Source organism: Nerophis ophidion, linkage group LG06, assembly GCF_033978795.1.
Source record: "Nerophis ophidion isolate RoL-2023_Sa linkage group LG06, RoL_Noph_v1.0, whole genome shotgun sequence".
Taxonomy (NCBI): domain Eukaryota; kingdom Metazoa; phylum Chordata; class Actinopteri; order Syngnathiformes; family Syngnathidae; genus Nerophis; species Nerophis ophidion.
The window spans coordinates 44,476,008-44,487,514 of NC_084616.1; the positions used below are offsets into that span (position 1 = coordinate 44,476,008).

Consider the following 11,507-nt stretch of genomic DNA (forward strand, 5'->3'; position numbering starts at 1 on the left):
AATTCCTGGAGGTGAAAATTTACTATGGATCAGAGCACGGTCAAACCAACATGAAACACAACGGAATGTCAACCAGCAGGTTTCGGTGCGAAAATTGTGGTTAAAAAGTCAGTTCTTACCGGAGAAAAGCGGTGCTTGTGCCGTCCATAGCTACCTTCGACTCCCCTGAGACACTGCGCGTCAACGTACACCTACGACTATCAGGTAATATTAAACTCACTAAAACACTAGCAACACAATAGAAAGATAAGGGATTTCCAAGAATTATCCTACTAAATGTGTCTAAAAACATCGGAATCCGTCCCAATGCAATCCCGTGTTTTTTTTTGTTTGTTTTTTTCTAGTCCGTTGTTATCAATATCCTCAAACACAAATCTTTCATCCTCGCTCAAATTAATGGGGAAATTGTCGTTTTCTCGGTCCGAATAGCACTTTTTGTTGGAGGCTCCCATTAGAATCAATGTGAATATGTGAGGAGCCATCAACATGTGACGTCATCGTCTGCGACTTCCGGGAGAGGCAGGGCTTTTCTCTTACCACCGAAAGTTGCAAACTTTATCGTGGATGTTCTCGACTAAATCCTTTCAGCAAAAATATGGCAATATCGCGAAATGATCAAGTATGACACATAGAATGGACCTGCTATCCCCGTTTAAATAAGAAAATCTCATTTCAGTAGGCCTTTGGTCTAAATGTTACATCTAAATGTTAAATATGAATATAAATAAATATAAATGTTAAATCTAAATGCTAAATCCATCCATTCATTTTATACCGCTTGTCCCTTTTGGGGTTGCGGGGGTGTGCCTGAGCTTGTCTCAGCTGCATTCGGGCAGAAGGCGGGGTACGCCCTGGACAAGTCCCTACCTCATCACAAGGCCTACACAGATAGACAGACAACATTCACACTCACATTCACACACTAGGGCCAATTTAGTGTTGCCAATCAACCTATCCCCGGGTGCATGTCTTTGGAGGTGGGGAGAAGCCGGAGTACCCGGAGGGAACCCACGCAGTCACGGGGAGAACATGCAAACTTCACACAGAAAGTTCCCGAGCCCAGAATCGAACCCAGGAAATTTGTATTTTGAATCTAAATCTAAATGTGAAATATAAATGCTAAATGTGCATATCAAATCTAAATACTAAAGCTAAATGCTAGATCTTTGCGTCAATTATACATCCAAATACTAAATCTAAATGCTAAATGTAAATGTTAAATCTACATCTAAATGTTAAATCTACATAAATGCTAAATTTAAATGTTAAATCTAAATATCTAGAACATTTGCCAGTATGCCACGATCCCCACACCCCATGCACAGACCCGCCCACACATCTGACCACCCGTATTGTAGAAGGACCAAAACATTAACAGCTGAATAATGACAGCTTAATGCTGATAACTACAGCTTTCTGATAATTGCTTTTTTGCTGATATCCGATATTCCAATATTGTCCAACTCTTAATTACCGATTCCGATATCAACCGATACCAATATATAAGGTCGTGGAATTAACACATTATTATGCATAATTTCGTTGTGATGCCCCGCTGGATGCAATAAACCAGGGGTGTCAAACTAATTTTGAATCGGGGGCCACATGGAGAAAAATCTACTCCCAAGTGGGCCGGACTAGTATAATCCCTGCACGATAACTTCAAAATAAAGACACCTTCAGATGGCTTTCTGTGTTTAAAAATAGAAGAAGCACATTCTGAAAATGTACAAATCATAATGTTGTTGTTTTTTCACACTTAAATTTTGCGGTTGATAGTATTCTATCTTTATTTGTCGTTATTTATATTTTCTGAATGAATGATGTGATAATGTTCATCAGTCAAGTCAATGGTGTTCATTTTCAATCAATCAAGATAAAAAAATATCAAAATCAAATTACAGTATGCCATGTATGTAGTTTGATCATTTTCCTCGATTGATGTACTAACATCATGTGGTTTAATTTGTACATATGTACCATCTTCTACAGCAGGGGTCGCCAACCTTTACCACTCAAAGAGCAATTTTGCCCCGTTTCACAAAATAAAGAAAACTATGGGAGCCACAAGACTCTTTTGAAATTTAAAATGAAATAACACAGCGTACAAAGTTTTTTTTTTCCTTTGTGCTGTGTATTAACCAAGGGTCTCAGACACACGACCCCCACCATAAAATGAAAAGTTAATATTAGTGCGAGTTTTATTTGAATGTTGCTTGACAACATCACATTTGCCAACCATCTCAATTTTTCCGGGAGACTACCGAGTTTCAGAGCAACCTTTCTCTTGACTGTCTGCTGGTTTTCACCCACACAACAGTAATAAGGGCGTGCTATGATGACAATGCATTTAGCGCCCTCTACAACTATAACAAACAGCTTACCAGCCCATTCACATGTTGCATGGCTTCTGCAGACACACATAAGCGACTGCAAGGCATTCTTACTCAACAGCCATACAGGTTACACTGAGGGTTGTGATATAAACAACTTTAACACTCTTACTAATATGCGCCACACTGTGAAACCACATAAACCAAGAATGAAAAACACATTTCGGGGAACATCCGCTCTGTAACACAACATAAACACAACAGAACAAATACCCAGAATCCCATGCACCCCAAATTTTACGGGCAATATTATACACCCCCGCTACAACCAAACCCCCCCCCCCCAACCCCGCCAACCTCAACCAACGCACGGAGGGGGTGCAGGGGGTGGGGGGTTGTAGTGGGGGGGTGTAATGTAGAAAAAGGCTTAAAAAGCCATCTTTTTCAAAAAGCCTTTTTCTAGACATGCATGCTTGTTCTAGCTATTGAAACCGAATCCGATAATTTAAAAACCGATAATTTCCGATATTACATTTTAAAGCATTCATCGGCTGATAATATCGTCAGTCCGATATTATCAGACATCTCTACTGATGATGGTGCAGGTCATTGAAATGTTTAGCTCTAAACGTGTGTGTGTGCGTGCATTGTGTGCTACATAATTACATGAAAAAGTTAAAAACCAAGAATATTAAAAGTGTTGTTTTCTTAGGCCACATCTATGATGCCTGACCCAGAAGTAAAGCTTTCACCACTATTGGATGGCCTTGTTTTCACTGCACATCTGCATTAAAATGCTAGAGCACGTGCGATGAGAAGTGTGGGAACGGCAGGATATTTGCATATTTCCAAATATTTAGCCTTTACACATTTGGCGAGACATTTAGATTTAGCATTTAAATTTACATTAAAGGGGAACATTATCACCAAACCTATGCAAGCGTCAATATATACCTTGATGTTGCAGAGAAAAGACCATGTATTTTTTTAACCGATTTCCGAACTCTAAATGGGTGAATTTTGGCAAATTAAACGCCTTTCTGTTTATCGGTCTTGTAGCGATGACGTCAGAACGTGACATCACCGAGGTAATACACCCGCCATTTTCATTTTCACATTACAAACACCGGGTCTCAGCTCTGTTATTTTACGTTTTTTCGACTATTTTTTGGAACCTTGGAGACATCATGCCTCGTCGGTGTGTTGTTGGAGGGTGTAACAACACTAACAGGGAGGGATTCAAGTTGCACCACTGGCAAGAAATCTGCCGCCAGACCCCCATTGAATTTGCCAGAGTGTCTGCAAATTTTACCGGCGATGCTAAGACAGACATGGCACAGAAATGTATGGATAACCTGCAGATGCATTTGCAACGATTAAGTCAACGAAATCACAAAGGTGAGTTTTGTTGATGTTGTTGACTTATGTGCTAATCAGACATATTTGGTCGCAGCATGACTGCCAGCTAATTGATGCTAACATGCTAGGCTAATCGATGCTAACATGCTATTTACGCTAGCTGTATGTATATTTGAAACTAGATACCCACATTTAATGCGAAACAAACACCAATCGACAGATTTAAGTTGCTCCAATGTCACAAGATGCGAAAGTCCTGATCGTTTGGTCTGCACATTTTAGCGGCGATGCTAATAAGGCAGCCATGCTATGGGCCACTTCATTAGGTACACCCATGCTATGGCTGAATAGCGTCAATAGCTATTCGCTCAGTAGCTTCAATTTCTTCTTCAATTTCGTTTTCGCTATCTGCCTCCATACTCCGACCATCTGTTTCAATACATGCGTAATCTGTTGAATCGCTTAAGCCGCTGAAATCCGAGTCTGAATCCGAGCTAATGTCGCTATATCTTGCTGTGGTAACCGCCATGTTGTTTGTATTGGCAGCCCTGTATGACGTCACAGGGAAATGGACAGTCGCATCGCAAATAGCGAAAATCAAAAACTTTAAAGCTTTTTTTAGGTATATTCCGGGATGTGTAAAATTTAGAAAAAAACTTTGAAAAATAAAACAAGCCACTGGGAACTGATTTTTATTGTTTTTAACCCTTTTGAAATTCTGATAATGTTCCCCTTTAAACATTAAATTTCAACATTAATACAATTCAATCCAATCCACTTTATTTATATAGCACATTTAAACAACAAAAATGTTTCCAAAGTGCTGCACAACAATATTAAAAACAATATTCAAATATTATTCTTAGCTCCACCAATTACCGAATAAAAAACAAAAAATAAATAAATATAAAACTAATATAAAAATAAATATGATTAAAAACGATTTAAAAGGGTAAAACCAATTAAAACAATAAATAGAAATGGAAATTTTAAAAACACAGAGGACAATAGAGGACCACACAGCTCACGTAGTGTTAAAAGCCAAAGAATAAAAGTGGGTCTTAAGACGAGACGTAAAACACTCCACTGTCGGAGCAGTTCGAACATGGAGGAGCAGAGTGTTCAGAGCTTAGGGCCGACCACAGAGAAGGCCCTGTCTCCCCTGGTCTTAAGTCAGGTCTCGGGCACCACGAGCTGGAGCTGGCTCTCGGACCTCAGAGCGCGCGCAGGAAAGGTAACATTAAGAGTTAAAATTTACATTCACCGTTATATTTATAACTTGCGTGAAAACATTTGAGCAAAATTTGGGTATATTTAGTTAATTATTTAAACTATGTTAGCTAGAAAAGTGTGATTGAACTTTCACATTTACATTTACTCCAGTGACTTAAATGCATCTGTTATTTTTTAACTAAGACTGATTTTAAATATCTTGACATAGTATCAGTGTTTATTAATGTTAAAAAAGACTGTACAATGTGGTCCCAAATACACCGACTTGACTTCAATGGCAAGTGTACTTGAATGGAACCAGTGAGTGTGCTGGTTTGCATAGACCCATCATTTACGTCTCGGGTCAGTGAAGCTTCAATTACAGTCTCATTTAAGCCATAGCCTTAAGTCAGTGGTTAAGTCAATACACAAAGCAAACTCATATAACACGTTGAGCACTGAGTTATATTGTATGGCACTTGGGAGAATTATGCACTTATTCTCATTCATTCCGGTTAAATACAAAGGAAAATGTAAAGTCAGCGCTGCATTTGAGGGCTGACTTTCTGTCATCCCTTTCAAGAAGACTATTAGGAAAAAGAAAGGGGGTCAACTTTTACTCTGAATTTTAGGTTTACCCTCGTTTATGAAATACCCCCTGTATTTCTACCAATAACTACCCAGGCTAATATAGTTTCACAGGAACTAATTTGACTTGACTTGGGGGATATCTTCTGTGCACTGAAAAATGCTTATTAGTGGAACAATCTTGCAGTGTTTTTACTCATCTTACTCATTTTAAACTAGTATTCAGCATTGAGCCAGACCTTGAAACGGCAACCTCATGTACTCCTGGGACTTTGTGACGTTCTTGTTCAATGATAAAGGTGAAAAAGAAGAGGCAATAATTGAGTGGAATGATGGTAAATTGCATCAAATACAAACTATTTACTCTATTGCGTGCTCTAAAAAATAGTCATTGACACGCCAATGGTGTAGTTATTAACCTCAGCCTGAGTGAACATGATGCTAATGCTAACAGGCTAAACATAAACATTTACATTTATTCTTTATATCTTGTTATTTAATGTTAGAATGGACCTAAGGACTCGCCTGAAACTCATGAATTTATAATTTTCTGAGGGGAGGAATGTGACTGTTACTGTGAACCAAAGCCTGACTTTTTTAAATGTAATTTCGGTATACTTTGTTTTTAAATCATGTCGTTTCGTATTGTATTTACATACACTTTAGTGAAAGAAACATTACGTAATACTGTTTATTTACATATCAATGTGGAATACTGTACCACTCATTCATACATCATCAGCCTGATTTTTATAAACTGTAAAAACTGCGGGATGTGCGTTTCCCACGTAGGCCTTTAGTGATGTCTGACTTTAATGATCACCTCTCAAAATACCATCTTTGATGTCACAACATGCTCATTGCTGGAGAAATACTGTACAGGAAGGCATTTACACCCTACTGTCCAGTGTTAAATTTGTTGACGAAAAATTTTCGTCATAGTTGTTGTCAACAACCTTTTTTTTTCTGACTAAAACGAGACAATAACTAAATAAAAAATAATTTACGTGGACTAAGACGATGACGAGGTGTATTGACATATTCGTCAACGAATAAAAACGAGATGAAAATGTCTGCCAGAGACGAGATCCAATCGGAACTAATTTTGTTAGGAAGAGGCAGGAGGAGTTGGGAAGAGAACCAATCAGAGCGACGTGGTAAGGAAGTTACGTAAACGTAGTTTGTGTTTGAGACTGACCCGGGAATGCGCTGCAGAAGACAACATGTCAACGCCGGGGAGGAAGAGGAGAGAGGACATAAGGAGACATTTTATATTTGACGTCAACGATAACAAGATTTTTTCTTTTATTTTTCTTCTATGTCCCACTCTCCTTTGTGGAGGGAGTCCGGTCCGATCCGGTGGCCATGTACTGCTCGCCTGTGTATCGGCTGGGGACATCTCTGCGCTGCTGATCAGCCTCCGCTTGGGATGGTTTCCTGCTGGCTCCGCTGTGAACGGGACTCTCGCTGCTGTGTTGGATCCGCTTTGGACTGGACTCTCGCGACTGTGTTGGATCCATTATGGATTGATCTTTCACAGTATCATGTTCTCATATGTTCTCATAGTCATCAGTATCATCAGTATCACAGTATCATGTTCTCATAGTCATCATTGTCACCGACGTCCCACTGGGTCATTATTGTCACCGATGTCCCACATGGTGTGAGTTTTCCTTGCCCTTATGTGGGCCTACCGAGGATGTCGTAGTGGTTTGTGCAGCCCTTTGAGACACTAGTGATTTAGGGCTATATAAGTAAACATTGATTGATTGATTGAAGACGCAGTGTAAGAAATGCAGCGCGAGGATTACGGGGAAAAACACAACAAACTTGAAGCGACATTTACAGTCAAAATCACCCCGAAATCCACACACAGGTAAGCATTTTCCACAACATACAACTCACTCGACGTTATACCTTTTATTACACGGCTTACTCGTGAAATACTAAATTTGAGACATGATTTTCATCAAAATACGACTTGTATCTGTGATTTTTCCGCTGTTTTGCTTTGACTTTCAGAAATTGAAGGGAAAGTTTACATATTACCCTTTAGTCGGCTAAATCTACTATAGTTTCCGTCGACTATAATCTTATGATATTTCGTCAACTAAAACTAGACTAAAACTAAAATAAATTTAAATAACTAAATTATGACTAAAACTAAATTACATTTTAGTCAAAAGACTTTGACTAAAACTAAATTAAATTTTGCTGTCAAAATTAACACTGCTACTGTCTAATGAATCACATCAACATTGTACAAAACTGGTTATTTTCTGGCGCATTTAAAAATCAATTAAAACGCATCAGCAATTAAAACGTATACCGTACATTTCTCTTCTGCTTGGCTTATGCAACTTCCGGTCATTAAAGTTTGATTCAAAGTACACGTTCTTCAAAGATATATCAACTGCCCTGACCACATAATGCCGACAAATACACATGTAACAATGCTGATTAAATGATAAGCGTGACACACTTTAACAACAAGAGTTCACGCCCGATTGTGGCTGAGATAGGCGCCAGCGCCCCCCGCGACCCCGAAAGGGAATACGCGGTAGAAAATGGATGGATGGATGAACAGCTACTGTCAACAACGTGCAATCTGATTGGCTATCGCAACTGTCTCTCAACTCTATGTGTTCTCAAATTCACCCGGTAACGGTCCCAGTGAGTATCCAATCACAGGACGTGTTAACGTCAGCTTCAACGTGAGGCCATCTAGAAGGCCTTACTGACAACAACTGGTGATTTGATTGGCTATCGCAACTGTCTATCAACTGTATGTCCCTGTTTGCTTACAGTGCACGGACGCCTGGATTGCTGAATCTGAAGGCCTCTGGCAGATTTGGTACAGCATGGCAACATAAGTTTGCTGAATTTTGATTGGATACAAACTAAAACTAAAAACAACAGCACTGGAACGAGCATAATATGGCATGCAGGGAATATGAATCATTTTGGATATATAGGGAAAGTAAATAAAACAATTATTTTATCTTTGATTACGATAATTATTTCTGGTTATGTTAGGCCAGCAGAGAAGGCCTTGCTGGTCCAGACAGCACACCACTGATAAAATGCAGTGGAAACACACAGAGACACAAATACATCTCGACCCATCCATCCATTTTCTGCTGCTTATTTCCTTCGCGGTTGCGGGGGGTGCTGGAGCCTATCTCAGCTACAATCGGGCGGAATGTGGCGTACACCCTGGACGAGTTGCCACCTCATCGCAGGGCCAACACAGATAGACAACATTCACACTCACATTCACACACTAGGGACCATTTAGTGTTGCCAATCAACCTATCCCCAGTTGCATGTCTTTGGAGATGGGAGGACGCCAGAGTACCCGGAGGGAACCCACGCAGTCACGGGGAGAACATGCAAACTCCACACAGAAAGTTCCCGAGCGCAAGATCGAACCCAGGACCTTCGTATTGTGAGGCAGACGCACTAAACCCTCCTCCAACGTGCTGCCACAAATGCATCTCAATACATTTTATAATAATAGTTAATTATTTTAGCAGTTGAATTCATACTAAACACCAATTAAAGGCTCCATCCATCCATCCTTTTCTACCGCTTAGGGTAGTGGGGGCGCTGGTGCCTATCTCAGCTACAATCGGGCGGAAGGCGGGTTATACCCTTGACAAGTCACCACCTCATCGCAGCCAATTAAAGGCTCAGGAAGTTTAATTTGCTGACTATAGTCCCAACCAACAATTTACAATATTTCTGACATTTGGATTGATTTATAAGGTGCTGAATTTGGGCTTTTTATTATCAGTACGCTATAAGGATTTTATATATATACTTTTTGCACATGTCATCTATTTATGTATGGTCAAACATATTGATAAGCACCTAATAATAAGTTGCTAATCCTCCTGACTCTCAATGCTTCATCTTTTCAAGGCATCATTTTAGACAATACATCAAACATACTTGGTTTTCATCGTTTTGGGCAGTGACACCAGGGACAAAAACATTGAAGCGAAAACCAACAATCAATACTCAGTTCCATGTAACAAAACAAAGACAGGCATGTTTCTTGTCTTACCGATAGACATCCAGTGGATCTTTCTTGGAGAAAATCCCTCTGGAGGGTTACACTTGAGGACAAAGGGTTCCCCTTCCTGGATGATAATGGGTTCCATCTTCTCTTTTGGGAATTTTGGCATAACTAACCAAATGACCAAAAAAAAGTGCTGCATGACACACTGGAATAACATACATTTCTACTGTAAAACGAGTTAGGCATATAACTTTGAAACTTACAGTGAATATAACTTACTAGGTACTATCAGTTCAATGGCCTCTGTCATGGCGGTTCCCAGCTTATTGGAAGCATAGCATCGATATTTACCCTGAAACCGACCAAGGCTTTTGTTTTGTAGTACAAAAGTACCATCTGTGTCAAGTTGGGCACGTTTGATTGTCGTAGGTTTGGGGGGAATAAAATCAAGGTCATCTTTTGTCCATCTGTATCTGTTTGAGCGAAACAAAAGGTAGGTTTAATACAGCCGGTGACCGTTTTCTAATACAATCTTAGTATCACTTACTCTGGAGGAGGGTTGCCTCTTGCTTCACATTGGATGGTGATGTTGTCGTTGTCGTAAGGAAGTGCAATAACAGGCCCAGATGTGTGAGATATTATAGTAGGAAGTTGCTCCACTGTCAAAAAAGACAACACCATGTAAAGCGTCTCTTGACGGAAAGTTAATTAGGACCACTCCAATGACAGGTCTACTGTACCTTCAAGGGGGATATTGAGGCCTGTGGCCTTGGAGCTGAGGACCAGCAGAAGGACAAACTGGAAGCTCCCTGCCAGCCTCATCACCCTCCACTGGTCAATGGAGACAGAGTTGTATAGGAATGTGTTGAAGAAGACCAACAGGCAATCCTTGGACTTTATAAGGCACACTGTATCTGCAGAGCGACGTATAAAAACACGGTCAACCACTGGTGTTCTCTGAGAGAAAATGAACTATGATGTAAAAGCAGCAAGATAATGGCCTATTAAGCATCTGCTATAATCGAATGCAGCACAGAGTGAACCGACCAGATGATGAGTTGCAACTCTGCAAATGAACAAGGTGGCCGTGTTTAAATTGGACTCTAAAAATAGCTCTTTAAGCAAAATGGCAGGCTGCCAAGGGAAGCTAAATCGATAAGACTTGAATACCATAAACATTAATCAGTCACAGATACTTCTCAAGTCTTTTTTTGCGATAAATCCAATTAAAGATCTATTCTCTTTTGACAATCTGTTTTCAAGTAAGCTGTGTTTCAGGGAGATAACAACTTGCTTTATTAACGTGTATGTTTTTTTCTTAGGAATTCAATGAGGGTTTTACCCAGAAGAGTTTATCAAAGTGTTACTCAATTTCTGAAAAGATAACAAAAATTAAAGTGTATTTACAAGAGACCTTCAATTTTAACAACACTTAATCAAAAAGTAAATGTTTTTTTGTTTTTTTAAATGACAAAAATGCTTCTTTTACAACGAATTTTATCCCCATTTCATGGTGAGAAAATGTCAGTTTGCACAGAAATTAATTTGCGCACATACAGTATCAACCCTAAGCAACAGTCAGTAGACTTTAAGGCAGAGGACATTTTATATAAATAAAAACATGATGACACTTAAGTGGAGTGCGGTCTTCCACAAAAGCAAGAAATGCAGATTTTTTTGGTTGACAAATAAGAACGCGGTACGTGCTAAGACACTACACAATGTTTGCCCCAATGCAAGGTAACCACCTATAGTGACAATACATTTGTTGATAATAAATCCCTATATCACTTTTTAGATTGCACGAAAATGTATTAAATTGTTACTTTGATCATGTCACAACTTTTTAAAAGTTTATTAGAAATTTAGAGGTTGGAAGAAAGGTCGATGACAAACCAAAGACAATAAGTAAATTGGCAAATATTTGGCTGTGGTAATAACAGACAGAAAAAGGGAAATCACGTATTGTCTATTATGACTTTTCACATTTG

At 39.3% G+C, this 11,507-nt stretch overlaps 1 protein-coding gene across 8 annotated transcripts in view; it reads right to left on the bottom strand.

Annotated features, from left to right (window-relative positions):
• Positions 1-11,507, bottom strand: part of LOC133554755 (neural cell adhesion molecule L1-like protein) — a 156,483-nt gene that overhangs the window by 136,491 nt on the left and 8,485 nt on the right. For all 8 annotated transcript variants that reach the window (XM_061903868.1, XM_061903867.1, XM_061903863.1 and 5 more), the window contains exons 2-5: positions 10,257-10,430; positions 10,064-10,175; positions 9,796-9,989; positions 9,562-9,684 (exon numbers count right to left, since the gene is read on the bottom strand). In XM_061903868.1, the coding sequence (XP_061759852.1) occupies positions 9,562-9,684; positions 9,796-9,989; positions 10,064-10,175; positions 10,257-10,338 (511 nt within the window). In that variant the 5' untranslated portion in view covers positions 10,339-10,430. The remainder of the gene's footprint in view (positions 1-9,561; positions 9,685-9,795; positions 9,990-10,063; positions 10,176-10,256; positions 10,431-11,507) is intronic.